This window comes from Galeopterus variegatus, unplaced genomic scaffold, assembly GCF_000696425.1.
Source record: "Galeopterus variegatus unplaced genomic scaffold, G_variegatus-3.0.2 Scaffold3290, whole genome shotgun sequence".
Classification (NCBI taxonomy): Eukaryota; Metazoa; Chordata; class Mammalia; order Dermoptera; family Cynocephalidae; genus Galeopterus; species Galeopterus variegatus.
Window position 1 is genome coordinate 72,789 of NW_007729401.1, and position 23,630 is coordinate 96,418.

At 34.9% G+C, this 23,630-nt stretch overlaps 1 protein-coding gene across 1 annotated transcript in view; it reads left to right on the forward strand.

The window, feature by feature from the left end:
* CDC42BPA (CDC42 binding protein kinase alpha (DMPK-like)) overlaps positions 1 to 23,630 on the forward strand; it is a 116,174-nt gene that overhangs the window by 55,463 nt on the left and 37,081 nt on the right. Inside the window, exon 13 of the mRNA XM_008584516.1 lies at positions 13,130 to 13,213. Within this exon, the coding sequence (XP_008582738.1) occupies positions 13,130 to 13,213 (84 nt within the window). The remainder of the gene's footprint in view (positions 1 to 13,129; positions 13,214 to 23,630) is intronic.

Sequence of the window (23,630 nt, forward strand, 5' to 3'; positions counted from 1 at the left end):
ACACAGAAAAAGACAAAAAAAAAAAAAAAAAAAAAAAAAAAGATTTAAGGAACAGAAAAGGTGACAGCTGCAGTTTGGACAAGTTAAGTGTGATATGCCTGAGGGACAGCTGTGTCAGGGAAAAGATGTCCAGAAGACAGAGAGATGAGTCAGGAAGCTTAAGGAAGATGAGTGAACTGACAATAGAAATTTAGAAGTGATCAGCGTAGTTGACAGTGGATGAGATTCCCCAGGGAGAAGACTAGGGCATGAGAAAAGCAGTGAGCTAGGAGCAGAAACCTGGGGTCTCCAGGACTGAGGTGGGGTGGGGGGGGATAGGACTCCACAGAAGAGAAGGAGTGATGATTGGAGAAGGACAAGACTACTTGGGAAAGTGTCCTGTCACAAAAATGGAGGGACTGAAGGGTTTTAAAGAGAGGAATGGTCAGCAGCATCAGGTATAGCATAGACAGGACAAACAGGAAGCACTGATCTTACCAGTGTCACAGTGACAAAAAAGCAGAAGCCATGTATTGAGCCATGAATTGGGAGGTTGGGAAGTACAGTGACTGTATACCAGCCAGAGAAGTCTGGCTGAAAGGTTTGAATTCTAGCTGTACCACTTATCAGTTTTCTGACCTTAAACAAGTTAATCTGTTTTCTTCATCTTTAAAATGAGGATCATAATACCTACCTTATAGGGTTTGTATGAGAAGTAAAAGAGTTCATATATGTAAAGCACTTTGGGAAGTAGCTGCCCATGATAAATGTTAACTATTACAGCTATTAAAGAAGAGAGGAGAGATTAAGTGATAGCTAAAGGAAGGGATAGGAGTTGCTTTGTTTATTGTTTGGTTTTGGGGATGAGAGAGGTCCTTCCTATTAATAACTGAGGGAAAGTAACCAGGTTTGAACCTGAGACTCTAGTGTCCATAATGGAAGACTAACTAGACTAAGAAAGAAAAAAAAGCTTGTTTAGACATCTATGGGCCTTCTAATCCCGGTTTGCTATTCTTCGGGACCTGTTCAAGTCACTTTCAATTCCAGTTTCCTTTAGAAAAAAATTATAGTTCCTATTTACCTATCTGCCAGAGTTATTATAAAAATAAAACTGATAATATTAAAAAACGCTTCTCATCCTTGAACTTTTCACCTTTCTCTGAAATCTCCTGTAACTCCTGTAGACCCCATGTACATGTTTCCTCCTCTAGGTCCCATACAGATCTGTACATCCCTCCCCTAGGTTCCCATGCAGGCCTTGTATTTATCTCTATGATAGCATTTTTCACATCGTTCCTGGCATGAGATCTTCTCTACTACTCTGTGAACTGCCATGCCTTATTTATATTTCAATCCCTTATAAAGTCTGCAAAGTACTTGATGTATTGTAAGCTCTCAGTAAATGTTGGGTTGGCTTGAATATAGGAAGTTGCCTAGATACATATGGTTCATATTTGTGATGCTGTACTGCTTGGGCATCACAAAGTTTTACAAACTTGAAAAATATTTGGGGATAATTGTTACTTTTTCCTAATGACTTAATTCTTCAGTGTCAAAAAGGTGAAGGTCCTTCTTTTGGCTAACCCTAAAGCCTAGTTAGGATGGACAGTATTGTTGAAGTAACTGTTTTTGTTTTAATTCATTATCAGTAATTCCGAAGTCCTAATTTAGCTCTTATCATAGGTGGATGTCTAAAGCAAGGCTAGTTAATTAAATATTTTATTAAATGTTTGCCAGCACTAAATCAGAATTATCTAGATCCTTCTTGTTCTCATATGTTTCAGTTCACCACTGCCAACCTTTCCAGCCTCTGGAAATTGTTCATCCCTTGATGAAGTGTTATTTTGTGGGCCACTCTTTGTGGATGGGCCAATGAAACCTTTATTATCAGCCTTAAACCTAGTCTCAGCAACTTTTTCTTTCCTGGTCAGTACTCCAGTTTTTCCTGAAAATACAAGCACTTTCAGCCTATTCAAAAATGTGGCTTTATATGTATGTATATACACTTCATCTGTTAATATTATAGTAGTCACCGAGTCCTATGTGTGTAAATATTTGTAATGTGGTATTCTCCTTTCTCTGTTGAAGCGCTCTCCATCCTGTACACCAGCTAGCAAAGGCAGACGTGTAAGAGACTATTGCACTTTTTGTACCCATCCTGATGCCTTCTGCCCCTGTCTCTTATCCTTTTGCCTGTGGTTGCAGAACATGTTAATGTTTTTGTGATGTTTGGTTACATTTATTGCATGCTGTGTGCTGCCACGCCTGCTGTTGCTGCTCGTCTTTTCCCATATTTTCTTTTCTTTTCTTTTTTTGGCTTTGGCCGCAAAGCTTTTAGGAATGTTCATACAAATTTCTGTAACCAAACTACTAAAATGATAAGATGTCTTTTTTATTTTGATTGGGGGAAAAAGTGATCCTAAAGTATGCTTTCTAAACTGATCAAATAAAAAGTAAATGAGTTTCTAAATAAGAATCGATATAAGCAAGTACGTAGAGATTTCTTAGAGATTTTAATTATATAGAAAGAAAACTTGATAATTTGTATTGTTCAAAATTCAAAAAAGATTTGGGACAAATTATAGATCTAATTGAATCCAGTTTTATATAAATCAGTTTTGGAGAAATCTTGAGAGGTTTTTTCTTTTTTTTTTTTTTAATGTAGTTCAAAAGAATCTCCCTAAATATCATACACATATAGATTTGAGGAAATAATGTTCATAATATATCCTTTGTAATTCTAAAAGATTTTAAAAATATCTGTAACATTCTTTATATATATATTATTAACAAACTATAAATGTTTTCCTATGCTGATGCTAGCTCTGTGTTTTGATAAACACAGGTTCAGACCTGGAGTGGGTCAGCCACTACAACTATCCTACAAGATTTTGATATTCCCAAAATGGGGAATCTATATGTGGAAAGGTCTCAAATTTTTTTTAAGCCAGCCTCCATCTCAACACCAATTATATACACACATATTCCCAAACCAAAAAGCAGAAGGCCTAGCTGACGTTGTTTATTTAGATTTTCATATGCTATGTAAAACAGCAACATTATAAAAGAAAGTCAGTGTTAGATACCAGTTTTTAACTTTTACCTGTCAGCTTTATGATCACTGAAATTGATCAACACCTTAAATCCAGAATTCTTGGGCTTGGAAAGTTCTCGATAAGGGAATTCTCTGGTTTACAGAGGGCATGGGAAAGAGTAGGGTGGTCCACTGCTTCCTGTGCTCTTACCTTTCTGGTGTGATGGAGGGTTGGCTGTAAAATAAGTTTGAATAACACTAATATAGCATATATTTTCAGACTACTGTTTAATAATCAATAAGCAGTTCAGATAGCAATGATAAGATATGGCCAGTAGAATTATGGGTTCAATTGGTATCTCATTAATTATTGAGTTTTATGAAAAGATTTCTGGTACAACTAATTTTTTGATTATTTTGAGATTTGTAGAGTTAAAACCATTAGGTATTTGGATTTATCAAATTAATCTGAGTATATGTTATATATATCGTATTACCTCTAGAAGGGAAGACCAAAATGTTGTGTGCCCAATTGCATTAGGTTCAAATCATCAGCCTGTGAATTGACTAAATTTTTTTTTTTTTTTTTTGTCTTTTGTCTTTTTCCATGTCCGGCAACGGATCGCAACCCTCAGTGTTGCCCCCGTACCAGACCGGGGACCGGCAACGGGATCACAACTCTCGGTGCTGGTGTAACTAGTAAGATTATACTTGCTATTCATAACCTTTAGTAAATTTACTGTTCTGATTTATTTTAGACTGATAAAATATTATATTTACTCTTTTCCAAATGATACAGTACTTGTTTTTATCATGAGCTCAATTAACAGAAGTAATTATATCACTAAGGGTTTGAAGTTCTAAGTGTTCTGAATACAAAACATTAGCTTACTTGACACTTTGTTTCCATAATATTTCTAGGTAAAGAATAAAGAAAATTGATAAAAACTGGATTTTTTTTCTGTTGGTTTTATATTTACCAATACAAACAACACATCAGATGCAAGCACTTTTATAATAGGTTGACAGTTTATAATCCATAACAAATCTTGTATCTTTTACTTTAAAACAAGGTATTTTGTGAGAATGTTGCTACTTGTACAAATCTGTAGTTATTGTAAGGGTAGAAAAGGCCCACTGATACATATTCAAAATGAGCAGTTTTATTTATTTTTATTATCTATAAGAACACCATACTGCATAATTTGAGGAATTCTTGATAAGTAGGCCATCTAAAAATCAGGCAATTGCCTTATCCTGGAAAGAAAAGAAAAAAAACTTTTCTATTTTATCATATTACTCTAAGAATACATTTTGAGGATCATTTATTAGAAAAATCTTAGGGCTGGCCGGTTAGCTCAGTTGGTTAGAGCATGGTGTTATAACACCAAGGTGAAGGGTTCGGATCCCCATACCGGCCTGCCACCAAAAAAAAAAAAAGGAAGAAAGAAAAACCTTAATAGATTCAGGGAACATTATGGACTCTGCCTGATAGTGTTATGCACTGTGGATAATACCACTGATATTCAGCTTTTCTGCTTTGTCTTTTTAAAACAGTAGACAATTTAAGTAAAAAGGCTGGAGTATAGTAGATGCTTCTAATGCCTATTCATCAGAATGACTCCTTAAAGTATGTTTACTTAGGAAAAAAGATTACTTAACCAAAAAATAGAAAAAAAATTGTGTTTACATAAGGATATTTCTTACATATATTTGTCAGTGGACTGCAGCTTAAAAATATTGAATGAATTGCTTAAACTGTTAAAATTTGTTTCCATGGTCTTTCTTTGGACAAAATCAGAGTATACTGTACAATAAATATTAGCTGTTTATTGCCTTTTACTATTTTCCCCTTTTTATTACTCTTTCTATAATCAAAAATCCAATTGAATTAAGATATTTCTGCTATTGGTGTATATCATTTATCAGCTTTCACTGCATTGTTAATTCAATTCATTGCTTATACAAAATGCTATAATATTTTTCATGACAGAATTTTTTTTAACTTTCATGGCTTAAGTATAATAATAATGATTATATCAGTTTTTAAGGCTTTAAAATACTTTATATAAAAATAATGTTATTAGTCATTGCTTTGCTGCCGTACTAAATCTGAATCATTGCCAATTATTAAAATTAATTTTAGGCTATTTTTAAATCTTAGCATCTAGTCATTGACTATTCTGAAAGTTTAATAGAATTAATTGCTTTTTAGTGGATAGAATAAACCATTAATTATAAATGCATTGGTAAGCACTTAATTATAGTTCAAATTAATAATATTTTGAAAACCGTAATCCTGTCGGCGATAATTAAAAGTTTGTTAAAGAAAATATGTGATGTTGTATTTTTCCTATTTTTATTGTTAAACACCTTTGAGATATTTACACTGTCAGTAATCCAGAAAGGAAATGAAATATTAAAATCTGTTAATGTTCTTAGCTATTAGCTTCTAGTAGAGTCTTTTAAAAGACCTGAAAACTTTTTTGTTTAATGTTCAAAACAATTTTTGCCATGAGTTTATTCACCTTTACCAAGCTTTGTGCCTTGTCTTTTTAAAATCAGAGTATCATTGTAAATGGTATAGTTTCGCTATTTAGTATGATAAGTTAATGCCATCACAAAATAATATTCCAAAATTTTCACTTATTTTTAATTTTTTTTTTAAGAAAACTATTAATTTGATTTTGTTTAATCTCTAAAACTGATTTTTACTTTAAGAGCATACAGCTCTAAAAAGCTAGTGTGGTAATTTTCATTATTTTATTTTATTACAGTTTGTTTATCTTTTTATTTTAAATATGTTCTGTTTTCTGAGTAACCACATGTTACCTCATTCAGCTAAGAAAATCATTTTTAAATATATTTCTCATTCCTATTGTTTTCTTTCATTTTTATTGATGAGAAGAAACTAGTTAGGAGAAAAAGACTTTAACAATTGACAGTAATTTTTCAGACGGGCCAAGAGGTATGTGTTAAAAGCCTCAAGGGTTCTTTAAGCATTACTAATTTGTGTAATCACAGATTAAACTGATGGTGTATTTTTCCTTTCCTTAGTATCCCACTGTCATAATGTCACATTTTCGTAAGGTCATAAAACATGCTGGTAAATGTTTCAACAACCAGCTCTGGGGCTAGGGGAAGCCCTGCTTTTTTTCAAAAACTGGTTTGCCAGTTTTCTAATGTAAACCTCCCATTAGACCAGGTACTGACAAAATGGCTTAAGGCAGTGTATTCTAATTTCAGTGCAAGAAAGTATGAAACAGTGTACTCAGCTTCTGTGTGCACGTGTTTTCATGGCTAAAAGAGCAGACCTCCTGTAAACTTTCAGGTAGTGCTATAGAAAACAGCATGCTTTTGCCTTTCTCATTTTTTTTTTTTTTCCTTTTTGTCTTTTTTCGTGACCGGCAACGGATCGCAACCCTCAGTGTCGCACCCGCACCGGACCGGGACCGGCAACGGGATCGCAACCCTCGGTGTTGCTCCCACGCCTCGCTCAGCCAGTGAGCGGGAACCGGTCTGTATGTGGGATCCGAACCCTCGGCAGGAGCGCCACCGCACTCCCAAGCGGCGCACTGCAGCAGTGCGCCACCGGGCCGGCCCTGCTTTTCTCATTTTTAGAGAGATTTTAAAGTAACTGGACTCAGAGATAGGAAGCCATTATGTTAGCTATTCAGTCCTATTCATAGCCTAACCTTTCGAGCAGGAACTTCTGGTTTTACGTCTTCCAGTCCAGCTGTAGGGCTAAAGGCTTTTGTGACAGGTTAGAAACTTTTTAGTTTTCTCAGAATGTCCCAATTTTTTACACATAGCAAATCCCCTACTTGGACATGTCTTTAAAACTTTATGAGATCATTTCAGTCAGTTTTAAGTGTGAAATGTGTCAATACTGCTTTGCTTATCATTTCCATCTTAACAAATTCCAGGCATGGATTCTTACCTTGCAGTTTATGTACTCTTATGGAAACTAGGAGGAGGAGATTTTTAGAAAGTAAAAGGCATCTCTGCCTTATTCCCAACCTAGGGTCATATTTCAGATTAATAATTTAAACTAACTACCTTCTCTTTGGCTGTCCCTGAATAAAATTGTGAACTGGGCAAAATTTTTCTTGAGTCCTATTTTATTCTTTTGCTCTCCTCTTCCTGGTCAAAGTTCACTGCCAGGAAGAAGAAAATATAACTCAGCCTGTATGATCATTAAATTACTTTGACAACCTCTGCTGTGGAGATGCCTCTGGTAGAATAAAAAGAGTGCTGAATTTGGAGTCAAGAGATGGGATTCAGACCTGGCTCTCCAACTTCACAAGGCATATATGAGGTTTGTGAAATCAGCCATGTCATACGTGAAGAGCTGATATTCAGCTGGTAAGCTTCAGTTTGATAGTTCCAGTATTAAAAATATTGAAATACTTTCCAAGCAGTTGGTAAATAGTTGCTGCTCCAAGTCCCCAGATGGCCTCACCTGAGGACCTTCTTCTCCCCACTTCTCCCAAATCCAATATCTAAAGGTTTAAGACCTGGTGGTGGTGTTGGTCAGCTCCATCAAAACCTTGCCTCTTGGATTGCCAGAATACCTGCCCACACCCAGCACTCTGGGTGGCTGGAGGCGAGCACAGCAGAGTGCTGCTGTAGCATTTGCCAACTACTAACCTGTTGCATCCACACACCTGCCAGAATTTTAAAATTCTCCACACTGAACAGAAGTTGACTTTTACATATGCAACTTATCATAAATCCATAACATTTTTCTACATTAATTGTAGATGGGGAAATATCCCCAACTTGAGAAATAATTTGTGCACTTAGAGATTGGAGCCATGTGCCCAGAGTTCTTTTGAGCTGAAAACAGAGCTAAAAGGTTAATTTCTAGGTAAACCTTTTTTTCCAAGTATCTCTATTCCCAGTGATTTATCATTCAACCCAGAATTTTAAAGAGGTTTTATTTGTTCACTTAGTTTAGAATACAGGACCATTATCATTTTGATCAATGTTCTAGTAATTCTGCTTTGTTAAAACATATTCTTGTGACTGCACCCAAATCTTTCATAAGTCGCAGTTCTAAGATGTGCATTATCATCATGTTTCCCCCCTAAAATTGTAACCATAATAATAATAATGGAAAATAATTTTAAGTGCATATTTAAGATACTTAAGCTGATTTTTTATTGATTTGTAACTTCTGATCTAGGCATTGATCTTAATGTACAACATATTCAAAACAAGTTTCTAGCCTTTTCAAATTGCCGTAATTGCCTTTCATTTTAAAAAACTCTATCCTAGTAATTTTGAAAATTGCCAGACTGAATAGATCATCAATCAGTGTGCATCATAAGATCTTTTATGCTAGACATAACAATTGCAATTCCTTCAAGTGAACAGAAAGGACATTGTTGGGAGGGAGGGGGGAGAAGGAGGAGGGAGGGAGGTTTCGGTAATTGGCCACAATAATCAACCACATTGTATATCGACAAAATAAAATAAAATATTTTTTAAAAAAGATCTTTTATGCTAAGTTTTAACCCAAAACATTTTCCATTTCTAAAAATACTTGGTCTAAAAGGGTGAAATGGAATATAAGTGCTGGTGTTTCTACTGCTGCAAAATAAAAAGATTTACTTTAGTGACAAGCACAAAGCTGATAGGTTGGTTTCTTTTATTTTCAATTAATGCCCAGTGAAAGACCAAATTTCATTCTTATCAAGGGCAAGTGTGTATCCTTATTAAGTATTCTGCATTTATTTCACATGTGCAGTTTATTTTGTGAAATAGAATAGTTTCACATGGAATACAAATGTAGAACATGGAGTAGAGGCCAGTGCTCAGAGTAAGAGGTCAACAGTGAAGATTGGGAGGAGCCTTTGTTTGCACTAAAGCTAGTGGTTAAGCTTTTGTTTAACGACACATCCCTAATGTGAATAGTCAAACTAAAGTTTATCCTTCTTTCTCAGCAAATGTTGTCATGATCATGCCTTACAGAAATTTGCTAAGAGCTGTACATTGTTGAAAAGTGGTTTCTTGGGTTTTTGTTTTTCCTGACTTATTTTCATAGACTGATCCCATTGAGAACACATATATACGGAATCCAAACGTCAAGTTTTATATCCAGTCAAGATCCACATCTCCTTCCACTAGATGTGGAAGTTAAGAAGCTGAGCCAGTTAAGGTGCCTCACTGGAGTAACCTTGTTCCCCAGCTATTCACTTGTGTCAGGAAAGAAGGAATTGAAAAAATCAAGTGAAATCTGTTTCTCGTCTCTTAATTAAATATATTGTGTAATAAATTACAGTCTATTAGAGATCATTACATTTAACTGATAACGTAGATAGGAATAGAAAACTAAAGTAGCAAATTGTCCCCCCAAATTCAACCTGAAATAGACAAAAGAATTATTGAACTATAAAGGTGGTCTTTATTTTAGAACTGAGGACAGGGTTATGTAGAATTTGAAATTAACAGATAGAAACTTTGCAGGCACGATGTGGCAGTGCATGTGCCATTCTCATTTTAATTCTGCTAATAAGTTTGATAAGCCATGATACAGCTGTTACATCATAAGTTCAGCTTAAAAATAAAATTGCCACTGTTGGCAACTGAATAGTTTATCCGAACTGCTAAATCAGCAACAGGCGTTTAGCTAATTCATGCCTTTTAATAATGCAAAAAACAGTGTTGTATTTATACTTCATGTCAATGAATGGTTTTAAACAGCCATTGGGCCGATTTTCTCAGCAGAGATCATTGCCTCCACCAGTCAGACAGGTGTGTTGTAGCTCAGTTCTTGCATCCTGCCTCAAGATGCAGTTATGGTTCTTCACTCAGTACCACAGTTAGAGTTCCTTTGTCTCCCACTTTGTAATCTCCAGAGCTGTGTCTAGCCTTCCAGTAGGAGCAGGTGGTCCACTCTGAAAATCTGTGTGAAGTGTGAGTTGTAGTCAGGTTCTGACTTGTTTTTTTCCAACCCTGTGATAGGCTCCCTTAGACTGCTTAAGTTAGTGAGATCCTCTGGGTTTTTTAAAATTGTAATTGTTTTAATACTTTGAGTTTATATATTTTTATTTTAATGATAAAATATTTCAAGCATACAGAGAATAATATAATAAACACTCATATAACCATCACCCACAGACTTAACAGATGTGAACATTTTGCCCTGTTTTTTTCAGATTTGTATTCAAAGAAGGAAAATATTCCAGAAACAGTTGAAACATCCTTCCCTATACTGTTCCCCTCTCTTCTTACGCAGACATATCTAAAAATCCTGAAGCTGGTATACATCCTCTGTTCTTTGATTTTACATGTTTATTTTATTTGTATCCATAGATGATATATAGTAATGCTTGTCATGTATTTAAAATTAACCAAAATGTTACCTGTTTTCTTCAGCATCTTTTTTCATTCAAAAGTATGCTTTTGAGGTTTATTCATATCCATTCATGTCCATTTAGTCCATTCACTGTAACTACTGCATAATGTTTCATTGTATGAGTATGCTACAATTTATTCATTCTCCTATTGTTGGGTATTTACTTGTTTCCAATTTTTTGTTATTACAATTAGTGCTGAAGTGAACATCCTAATATCTTTCTGCTTTTGCAAATGAACAGAGTTTGTTTAGCATAAAAACTTAGGAGTAGAATTACTGGGTTATATGATATGTGCATTTTCAGCTTTATCTAGATCTTGCCAAATTGTTTTCCACAGTAGTTGGACCACTTTTCACTGCCACCAGCAGTGTGTGAGAGTTCCTCATTTCCCCACATTGTCACCAGTCCTTAGCACTTTCAGATGTTAACTTTTGTCAGTTTGATAGGTATGAAGTGGCATTTTTGTTTTAACTTGCATTTCTCTTTCTAGTATTATTCAGCATCTTTTTATGTGTTTATTGACCAGTGATGATTTGCCTGTTCATGTCCTTTGCCCATTGTTCTATTGAATTATTTTTCCCATTGTTTTGTAAGTGTTCTTTATATATTCTGCACACTAATTATTTGCTGGCTGTATACGTTGCAAATATTTTCTCCCAGTCCGTGGCTTATTTTTAATTTTTATTTGTGGTATCTTTTTGTCCTGCAAAACTTTTTATTTTAAAGTAGTCAGATTTATCAGTCTTTGCCTTTATGACTTCTACTATTTCTTTTTAAAGCATTTCTTCCCTATGCAGAGATTATAAAGATTTTCTTCCATATTTTCTTTAAAAAGTTTTAACACTTTGCTTTTACATGTTTAGGACCTCAATCAACTGAAATTTATTGCTGTGGATAATGGGAAATGGGGTTCTAGTCACTTTTTCCTGTATGAACAGCTGACTCTCATATTTTCCCCCGTTGATTTGTAATGCTGTCTCTGCTTTATATGCATGGGTCTGTTTGGGGGTTCTGTATTCTCTTCCATTCTTCTTTTGGTTATTCCTACACTGCACCACATTGTCTTAATTACTATAGTCCTAAAATAATTCCTGATACCTGGTATAGTGATCCACCCCCACCCACCTGATTCTTCTTTCTTTCTTTATCTTTTGGTTTTCCATATTACTTTTAGGGTCAACTTGTCAAGTTCCATGTGGGGCTTTTGATTTGAATTTATAGATTTATTTAAGGAGAATTGACATCTTCATGATATTGGGTATTTCTGTCTATGAACATGATGTACATATCGATTAGGTATTCTTTTACTTTGTTCAGTACAGTTTCATTATTTTCAGTGTACTCCATATTGCTTGTTAGATTTGTTCCTAGGTACCTTAAATTTTTGTTGCTGTGGTGAATGGGATCCTTTTTCTAATATGCATTCTTATTAGGCATTGCTGGTCTTTATAAACTCTGTTGATCTTGTATCCGCTACCCTTCTCTTGGACTTTTTATGTAAACTCTAATGACAATTTTGTTTCCTATTAATTGTTTTGTCTTAACTTTTATATGGATTTTTAGTGTTCCTCTCTTTTATCTTTTATATTTATCCTTTCAAATGTTAAATGTTAAATTAGGTTCAAAACTTTTTCAAGCTGTTTAAAAGTAAATTTTAAATTAGAACTAAACTTACTATTAAACAAAACTCTGAGAAGCTCAACCAAATTCCATTTTAAGGCTATAATGCATATAAAATATTCTATTTTTGAAAGTTGTAGAGTAATAAAGGTATTTTTCTCTTGATATTTTAAAATATTCTGTATCTTTATGCAAGGGCTAGCTTTTCCTCTTTTTTGCCTGCTTAGTATCCTAAAAGGAAGTTATTCTTCATGTCCTTTTTTAATACTTTGCTAACTAAGCAACATCTCTTTTTTTCCCACAGTAGCATCCGATAAAATCACTGGTTCCTTTCTTCCACAGAAATATTTTACAATAATGCCTCATAAAAGAAGACTATATTTTACATAGCTAACTAATAAAGATATGGTTTGTAACTAAATTTGTATTATGTTCTAATTTCCAATAATATTAAATAATCTAACTCCCCTCTTTGGAAATTAATATCTACACAAAAATCCCACTAACCTCAATATCTGTCTATCCATTTATCTATGTGTTAAAAAACACAGAGTTGTATTCCATACATGTGACATATGTTCTATATTTGGAAGTCAGGTCGTTAAAAGAATCTGTTAAATATTTTTATTATAAATTTTGCTAAAAACCCTTCCAGATACTTCTTAGGATTAATATGGCTAATTCAGATGAGTGTGAAAATTAATATCCTTATTTTTATGTAGGTTACAAGCTGTGCCTTTTTTGTATGGCTAATTCAGATGAGTGTGAAAATTAATATCCTTATTTTTATGTAGGTTACAAGCTGTATCTTTTTTTTCTTATTTTTATGTAGGTTACAAGCTGTGCCTTTTTTGTTTTCTTCTGAGGATTTTCTTTTCCAAATTATTTTTAAATTTTCATAGTGAAATAATTTTTATGAATTGAGCAAATATTTCATTTGTAGATATCACAGGCAGAAATTTAAATTATCAACACTAAGAATTTTAGCTTCATTGAGAGTTTATTAACTAGTAGAACTTTTTGCCTTATTGATGTTTTGTTTGGTTTTATTTACTTTGGTTTCTTTCTAGTTATGTTTGAAGTAGATGGAGTGTTTCATGACATTTATTTCGTTTTTTGCCTCTGGGTTCAGATTGTAGACTGTACTCCACTTCCAGTTCACACACCAACCTTAAGGAAAAAAGGGTGTCCTGGTTCAACCGGCTTTCCACCTAAGGTACTCAACCTAGTTATAAGCATAGTGTGTTCTGGGGGGGGGGGAGGGGAATGAATTTCTTCTTTGTGTATTTATGTGATTTTTTTTTATATTGCTTTCTTCAAAGTTACAAACATGAAAGCTTGGAAAGAAAATAAGTTCTGAATGAATGGAAATAATCACTGAGATTTGAAGAAAGAGTGTACAAAGTTTTTTCTTTTTCATGTTCTTAAATTCAGTGTTTTGAAGTCTATTATAATAAAGAGTAGTGCTTCCTACAAGTACTGTATGCCCAAGGAAGGCATTAAGTTGAGGTCACTTGAGGAAAAAATCTGAGACTGAGGCTAATGAACAAACCAGTGAAATAGATGAATGTTTAGTGAAAAATTTAGATGGATTCTTTCCTTCTTTTTTATTCTATTTAACATGACTATGACTGAAGTATTACATGTGGTAGAACATGAAGATTTTGTTGCTTATCTCAGGCATCTACAAAGAAATTCTAGAAATTGGAAAACTGAAATGATTTGCCTCCTCAGAACATAAACCTTGGGTAAACCACAGAGTGAGAGAGAGGTCAATGGATCTGAAAAACTAAGAAGATGTATAGAAAGTAAAACTGGTATAAAAGAAAGACAACAAAGTGAATAACCTTTGCCCAGATAAAGCAAAATTTTGAGGCCAGACAGAACATGAATTTAAAATAAGCATAATTAAATATCCTTAAAGAGATAGGAAAGAAATGTGTTGGCAACATGAGTCAGGATAAGGCAGTTAAGAAGAAAAATAAATTGGAGGTACTTGACATGAACACGTAACTGCTGAAATAAATCAATAGCTGGCTTTCCTAGTAGAATGATCAGTATGCATAGAGCAGAAGAACAAGTCAGTGAGATGGAAGGTGAGGTGCTAATGAGAATAGATAAGAAAAACTCATGCCCAGACACATTATAGCAAAATTTAAGAATGTCAGAGATCAAGAGAAATTGAGAAATTTGTGCAGTTTTGAAGAAAAATAATTTTAATTTAAGAATTTGAGCCCAACTGTACTATCACTTAAATATGGGAGCAAGTAAAAAAATATTCTCAGATATATAAGAAATTAGAAGGCTTACTATTACAAAAACCCTCTTTGAAAATACTCCTAGAGGGAGTTCTTCATCAAGAAGAGATATAAAGCCAACAAGTCACTATGAGAGATTTGGGAAACAAGGTGAATAGGTATTTTAGAGGACTTTACTGTAGTCTATAAAAGCAAGGAATCCCATTTCTACAAAAATCAAAGAAGAGAAAATATGTATTCAAAACAGTCCAGAAGTAATCCAAATAAGAGCACAGTGGGGGTGAGTGTGAGGATCAGGTGAGGTGAGCATGTTAGTGTGTTTTTCTTGTTCAGGGAGAAAGTGTAGAGACGTATGCCTGGTGGTTAACATGGTGGATTCCCAGACAGACTTCCTAAATTGGAATCTCAGCTCCATCACATACTAGCTGTGTGAGCTTGAGCGAGCTATTTACCTTTCTCTGATTCCATCTCCTCATCAAAAAATGAAGATAATGATAATACTTATTTCATTGGGTAGCTTTGAGTTTTAGATAAGCTTGATATTTGTAAAGAATTTAGAACAGTGCCTGGCATAATGTATATCCTATAAATATGTTTATGTGTTTATAGTATCATAAATGTTTAAATAAATATTGATAGCTTAATAAGGAAATTAAGCATAAGTATGGGTCTCAATAAATTGAAGGGAATAAATAGAAGATTAGCAAATAAAAGGTATAACCTTCAAACTTATACAAGGATATATTATCCAATGAATGGAGACAGGAAAGGAAAAAGAGAAGAAAGGAAAACATAGTGACCCAGTATTTTTGCTATGTAATAAATTATCTCAAATCTTGCTGGATTAAACCAACCCTCTTTTTTTTATGTTAACAATTTATTAGGTTATGAATTTGGGAAGGACTCAACTGGGAAGTTCTCATTAGGAAGTCTGCCATGTAGTTGCAGTCAGATATCAGCTGAGACTGCAGTTATCTGAAGGTTCAACTGGACTGAATGTTCAGTTCCCATGGCAGGCAATTGATGCTGGCTGTTGATTAGCTGCACATGATCTCTTCAGCATGACGGTCTCAGTCTTCTTACGTGGCAGCTGGTTTTTCCCAGCATGAACATACCAAGAGAACCAGCTGAAAGTTTCATGGCTTAGAACAAAGATGCATGGAAAGGTAGAAAGTAAAGGAAAATAGAGGTCACAGTATTTACTACAAAATAGAGTTTGGGGTACAAAACATTAAAAGGCATGAAAGAGGACATTGTATACTAATAAAGGGAATAATAAAGAAAATATAATGATCATGAGTGTATATGGACCTAACTTTAAAAGCCTGAAGCTATATAAACTGAGAACTAAAGAAGCAGATTAGAGATAGAAATGTTAATACTCCTCAGAGAAACAGTATAGTAGAGAAAAAAAGCAAAGCAGAGGACAGACAGAGGGTTAATTTCTTCCTATAAAAAGAGCTTTTATAAACAAATGAATAAACTATGCAGTGGTTAACTGGCTGAAAGCCAGGAATAAGCAGATGAACAAATCAAAATAACCAACAAATGGAAGAGACGTTCAAACTTACTAGATTTTGGGGGAAAGCAAATTAATAATGAAGTATCCCTTGACATTCATGACATATATATCCTCATTAGTAATAGGATAAGATGACACATTACAGGTGGGAATCTGAATCAATATCACCTTTAAAAAATCTGTCCTTAAACATTTTTGATTGAAAACCCATGTCAGTGCATCTTTAGAATCCAGTAAGTAGAAGGTTCTGGGAACTTGATAGCAATGCAGTATAGTTTTTGTATCTCACTGAATCTCCCTATAAAAACAGATAGACCAAGTAGATAGTGAAATTAAAAAACCCACAAATGAAATATAAGCAATAGTAGATGAAAAGGTTTTCCCACAGCTCCAAAATGCAAACTGATAGAAACAAACCACCAGCATCTATAAGACCTTCCTTATGCTAGAGAAAATTGAAGCACAGCAAAGGGACTTGAGATAATCCTGAAAGCCAGAAAACCACCAAATCACCATCAACTACTGCTGGAACATTCTGAGAAGAGCAGCAAAAACTGGGAGGGGACTTTGCAAGTTCTGTTCCACAGCTAAATGTAAAGGAGATATGACCTTAGGAAGATCAGGCGGTGCTGGTGTTACAAATTCTCAAAACTAACAAGTCAGAATGCTCTTTCAGATCAAAACCTTGCCCTATGGAGAAACAGCTGGGAGTAGATTCAGAATTGAGAAGGACAGGGAAGGAAAGAGAAAGTTCAGATAAATAATTAGAGGAGGCAAAGATCACAGGAAGTATGAGGTCATATTTTTATCATTTTATGAAAATAACAGAAAAGGGAATCTAGTACCATCAGGCTAGAAAAACTATCCTGGCTCACCCCTCCCTCATAAATATACAAGAAAAGTCATTTACTTTAAAAATGAGCAAATGAAAAGAATTGCAGCAAAATCTTATACACAGTTATTATAAGGAAGAAAGAAACCGAAGAACAAAATATCTTAATAAAAAATGAAAGTTTGCCAGAAAGACATGTCTACAAAACTGGTGAAAACGACAATTTCAAAAGAAAATAGGAAAGTGATAGAAACTGTGAAATAAAAAATCAGAAGTAGAAAAACCTTAGCAATGAGGGTGTTGGGGAAAGAAAGATGTGAAAAGAGAGATGAAAGAACTAAGGGAAATTAGAATAAAATGACATATAATTTCAGAAATATAGACTAACCTATGAGGAATTCAAGAGCAAATAAACCCAACACATAATGTTCATTAATAAAAGATGGAAAGGAGGAATTTTTTAAAATCAAGAAATGAAGAAAAATTAAAAAGAATTTGAGAAAAAGTGATGGATAGAAAAGATTGACAAAGAAGAGACATATTTGTATAATATGAGTCTTCGGAAAAGAAAACCAAGGCAATGAAAAATTCTAAGTTACGTTGCAGAAAATTCTCCAAAACAAAAGAATATTTGAAACTCAAATTACAAAGGTGTATGACATAACTGAGAAAATCAACCCAGACAAAACAAGACATATTCTAGTAAACTATGGATCTGTTAAGGAAAAAGAAAAATTAGGCATTCAGGCAAAAAGTGTAAGTCACTTAAGGGGAAAAGAAAATGAGATTATCATCAGATGTTTTGATAGCAGCACTATGCTTGAAAATAATGGAATAACATTTAAAATGCCCAAGGGAAGTGTGAGTCAAAGATTTTTAAGGATTTAAGATTTTAAGGTAATAACACATCCTCCAAGACTAAAGGCCACAGAGAACTATTAAGAACATACAAGAGCTCAAGAAATGTTCCCACGGCCCTTCCTGAGGAATGTACTAAGAACAAGCTTCAGACAACCAGAATGAGAAGACGCCAGGCACCTTGAGAGGCAGCAGTGAAATGTAGGGGTCTCTAGGGAATTGGAGAATTGGCTCAAAGTCCACGTAAAGCATTATTAGACCAGCTGTCGAAACCAGACAGCTACTCCACCTCAGCAATGTGTTAATTTTGTAGAGTAATTAAACCAAGGAGACCACAAATTCAGGGATACCAGGCTCACTGGTTGGTGAAAAAGAGAAGTGTCAAACCCTGGTGAGATCTGGCAAAAGTCTACACACCGAATGGTGAGACCCCAAATGCTTAACACCCAGAATGCTGGCACTTGGGGTACACAGCCTCTTCCTCACCACCGTCCTTGGAGGGTCTCAGTGGGTTCTCTGAAGAACCTGAATGGCCCGTAGGAGACCTATAGATACTGGCATTTGAGTGACAGTCCCCAATGAGATGGGTTGGTCCTTTCTTAACAGGCACATGTGTATTGCTCACATGTGTGAACACACACACCCCCTTCCATTTAGCTTTTATATTGCCTCACTCTTAAAAATGCTCCAATTCCCAGGAATTAGCAGACATTTTAAGAAATTCTCTAACAAAATAAAAAGATCAAAACAAACAGGAAAATGTTTCTTGTTTTCATTGAAGGAAAAAAGAGACAATGTAAAAAGCAGAAAGAAACAAAAAGAAATAAAGAACAAGAAGTCTTCTGAAAATTAAAAATATGAACATTTACAAAATTCAGTAAATGAGTTGGGAGGTAAATTTGAGAAAATCTCTTAGAAAATATTACAAAAGTTCACATAGAAATTAGAAGAAAAAAATAAGAAATCAATAGCCAAAAAATAGAAGTGCCAGAAAAAGAATACAGAAAAAAAGACAGAAAACTGTCAAGTACATTTTCCCATAACTGAAGGACATATGTGCAGATTGAAAAGTCCCACTAGTGCCTGACAAATACCCACCTCCAGTCACATCGTTGTGTGATTTTTCAAGATACCAAGAGTATGGAGAACTTTTTCAAACCACCAAGGAGATAAAACAGATCACATCCAAATATTCAGGAACTGAAATGGCATACTTATCAACAGCAAAATTAAAAGAACAGTTGTAAGGTAAAATGATCTCAAGCTAGAATTTTGGATCCCAGTCAAATGTTCAGTAAAGTTTCAGGGGGAAATAATAACATTTGTAAAAATCTAGGATCTCAAAAAATGTACCACTAAGGCACTGCTTTCTAAGGCAACTACGAAACCATTAGTTCCACCAAAATGAGAGGAGACCCAGAACGACATGAGGTCCATAGAAAAGGGAATCTTACACAGATTGGTTTAGAGAAGTTCTGTGGAGCAGGCCTGGAAAGCAAGCAGCCAGAAATGGAGCAGAAAGCAGAGGGTAACAGTAGGGATGTCTGGGCAATAGAAAGGAGCAAGGAGATTCAAAGAATTCCCTCCAGACGTGTTTAACCAGGCGGTAAACAATTCAAGGGAATTTTAAAGGGTCTTCAGAGTCCGGCAAGATTTAGTGATAGAGACAGAAAGGTAAAGTGGGGGGAGGCACCATTAATTTCAGAAAAATCAAAAGGTTATAGAACAGGAAAAAGTATAACTTCTTGACTTATTAATGAATAATAATTCCTGGGTCATAATAGCTTACACATTAAATATAAAAATCTAAAACTGTGCTATATAACAATACTGGGGAAATGAAGGGAGGAAAAGGGTGGTGTAAAGGTGCCAAATCCTCCTCTATCGTAACAGGAAGTCAACAGATAATGTCTCAAATAAAAAAAAAAGCAGTATGGGTTGTCTCCCCTCCCCAAGTATGGAGATATATTATAGAAAGAGGGGAGTAGCTAAAAGAGTGAAAAGAAATTGCCTCNTATGACATAACTGAGAAAATCAACCCAGACAAAACAAGACATATTCTAGTAAACTATGGATCTGTTAAGGAAAAAGAAAAATTAGGCATTCAGGCAAAAAGTGTAAGTCACTTAAGGGGAAAAGAAAATGAGATTATCATCAGATGTTTTGATAGCAGCACTATGCTTGAAAATAATGGAATAACATTTAAAATGCCCAAGGGAAGTGTGAGTCAAAGATTTTTAAGGATTTAAGATTTTAAGGTAATAACACATCCTCCAAGACTAAAGGCCACAGAGAACTATTAAGAACATACAAGAGCTCAAGAAATGTTCCCACGGCCCTTCCTGAGGAATGTACTAAGAACAAGCTTCAGACAACCAGAATGAGAAGACGCCAGGCACCTTGAGAGGCAGCAGTGAAATGTAGGGGTCTCTAGGGAATTGGAGAATTGGCTCAAAGTCCACGTAAAGCATTATTAGACCAGCTGTCGAAACCAGACAGCTACTCCACCTCAGCAATGTGTTAATTTTGTAGAGTAATTAAACCAAGGAGACCACAAATTCAGGGATACCAGGCTCACTGGTTGGTGAAAAAGAGAAGTGTCAAACCCTGGTGAGATCTGGCAAAAGTCTACACACCGAATGGTGAGACCCCAAATGCTTAACACCCAGAATGCTGGCACTTGGGGTACACAGCCTCTTCCTCACCACCGTCCTTGGAGGGTCTCAGTGGGTTCTCTGAAGAACCTGAATGGCCCGTAGGAGACCTATAGATACTGGCATTTGAGTGACAGTCCCCAATGAGATGGGTTGGTCCTTTCTTAACAGGCACATGTGTATTGCTCACATGTGTGAACACACACACCCCCTTCCATTTAGCTTTTATATTGCCTCACTCTTAAAAATGCTCCAATTCCCAGGAATTAGCAGACATTTTAAGAAATTCTCTAACAAAATAAAAAGATCAAAACAAACAGGAAAATGTTTCTTGTTTTCATTGAAGGAAAAAAGAGACAATGTAAAAAGCAGAAAGAAACAAAAAGAAATAAAGAACAAGAAGTCTTCTGAAAATTAAAAATATGAACATTTACAAAATTCAGTAAATGAGTTGGGAGGTAAATTTGAGAAAATCTCTTAGAAAATATTACAAAAGTTCACATAGAAATTAGAAGAAAAAAATAAGAAATCAATAGCCAAAAAATAGAAGTGCCAGAAAAAGAATACAGAAAAAAAGACAGAAAACTGTCAAGTACATTTTCCCATAACTGAAGGACATATGTGCAGATTGAAAAGTCCCACTAGTGCCTGACAAATACCCACCTCCAGTCACATCGTTGTGTGATTTTTCAAGATACCAAGAGTATGGAGAACTTTTTCAAACCACCAAGGAGATAAAACAGATCACATCCAAATATTCAGGAACTGAAATGGCATACTTATCAACAGCAAAATTAAAAGAACAGTTGTAAGGTAAAATGATCTCAAGCTAGAATTTTGGATCCCAGTCAAATGTTCAGTAAAGTTTCAGGGGGAAATAATAACATTTGTAAAAATCTAGGATCTCAAAAAATGTACCACTAAGGCACTGCTTTCTAAGGCAACTACGAAACCATTAGTTCCACCAAAATGAGAGGAGACCCAGAACGACATGAGGTCCATAGAAAAGGGAATCTTACACAGATTGGTTTAGAGAAGTTCTGTGGAGCAGGCCTGGAAAGCAAGCAGCCAGAAATGGAGCAGAAAGCAGAGGGTAACAGTAGGGATGTCTGGGCAATAGAAAGGAGCAAGGAGATTCAAAGAATTCCCTCCAGACGTGTTTAACCAGGCGGTAAACAATTCAAGGGAATTTTAAAGGGTCTTCAGAGTCCGGCAAGATTTAGTGATAGAGACAGAAAGGTAAAGTGGGGGGAGGCACCATTAATTTCAGAAAAATCAAAAGGTTATAGAACAGGAAAAAGTATAACTTCTTGACTTATTAATGAATAATAATTCCTGGGTCATAATAGCTTACACATTAAATATAAAAATCTAAAACTGTGCTATATAACAATACTGGGGAAATGAAGGGAGGAAAAGGGTGGTGTAAAGGTGCCAAATCCTCTTCTATCGTAACAGGAAGTCAACAGATAATGTCTCAAATAAAAAAAAAGCAGTATGGGTTGTCTCCCCTCCCTAAGTATGGAGATATATTATAGAAAGAGGGGAGTAGCTAAAAGAGTGAAAAGAAATTGCCTCTCTCTATCGTAACAGGAAGTCAACAGATAATGTCTCAAATAAAAAAAAAAGCAGTATGGGTTGTCTCCCCTCCCCAAGTATGGAGATATATTATAGAAAGAGGGGAGTAGCTAAAAGAGTGAAAAGAAATTGCCTCTAGGCAGAAGGGCTGGGGCAAAGGGATACTTTTGTTTTTAATATAAGCTCTGTAATACTATTTTATTTTTTCAACTATGTTCATGTATTAATTTGATTTGAAAAATTAAAAACATAGAAAATGTAAGAGATTTTCTTTGTTACTGGAAATGAAAATAAGATCTCACATCATAAATGTAAGATGAAAATATTGATGGACTTTACAGCATCAAAATTAAAGATGTTTGTACAGTGAAAGCACATTAGCAGGTGACGACAGGTGGTAGGAGGTATTTGCAATGTTTACCACTAATAAGAGATTTATTTCTAGAATATGTAAGAAACTCCTGCAACTCTGTATGAAAGACATTGAAAATCCTATTGAAAAATTGGCAAATGATCTGAATGAGTAATTCCCAGAAGAGGACATTCTAATGATCAGCAAGCACATGAAGAAATATTCACCCTCAATAATTAGAAAATATTTTAAAGTAATCTTAAAATTATCACTTTATGCTCAAAATTGAGTAAAGTAAGTAAGGTAAAATTAAGATAACCCCAAAGCTGTGGAGAAACAGGCAGCTTCCCACAGTCAGTGGAAGTATGAGCAGGTTCATCCCTTCTCTGAGCACCCAGGCCTTGAGAAGTGGACGTAAACCATAGGACCCAGCAATCTCATTCTTTCAGAAAAACTTCTATACAGATCCGTTAGGTAACATGATGAAGATGTTTATTACTGCATTTTTTATGGTAGTGAGGAGTTGAAAATAGAAAGATAGGTAAAATGTGGCTGAAACATAACAATCCCATTTATATAAATTAGAAACATACCCAAACCACTTAATTCATGAGGCTATGTGCACATCCAGGGACCTGTATTAGTCACATTAGATCGGGTGCCAGATTTTGTGGGGGAAGGATTGGGAGGGTGATTCTTTCAAGGATGAAAAGAAAAAATAAAACTATAGTGGGGCCTCCCACCAGCTCTGATGTTGGTATTTCACGTATTGAATATTAAGTCAGTTTTGTGCACCGTATGTCCCTCCCCCCAAAATAAAATTTACTTTGTTTTTTAAAAGATGGAGTGAATCTATAATTATTCAAAATAAAAATGCTTGAAAGGAAAGAAAATATATAAACATATTTGAAAAGAAAAATTTTTTCAAAATTTTTAATAAAATAAGATTTGTGTGAGATAAAGACTTCTTTGTCATTTATTAATGTTAAAATTTTGGTTATCTATGACTAATATTTTAAGCTTTCACCAAGGGTCATAATTGTCCTACTTTGCTCTCACATCTTCTATTAAAAACATTTTACCTTCTCCGATATGTAACTTGAAGTGCACAACACAGGTGAAGCTGAAATAGAAAAGAATTTTGAGAGTATAGTGGATTCTCAGTTTACAGCAAATTACCACATAATTTTAAGCTCTAATTTTGGTCCATACTTTAGGTTTAATGCCTCTTTTATCAGATTTTTTTCATTTTTTTCTCCTCCGCCAAATATCCTTTGGGGGAGAGTATTAGAAGTCAAATACTGACCAGGAGGCAAGAAACAAGGATCTTAGAAAGATTAGAAGCTGAGTGAGCGATCTAGACCCTATGATTGAATTCATGTATCTTTCTGTTACCATTTCTCTTTCTCCCATCAAAACCAAAACCTTATTGTGTATTGCCTGAAGTTTGATGCCATCAGAATCATGATCTTTAGTTATGTTTTTTTTTTTTTTTTTCTTTTCCTTTTTGTCTTTTTCTACTGACCGGTAACGGGATCGCAACCCTCGGTGTCGCACCCGCACCATGCTCAGCCAGTGA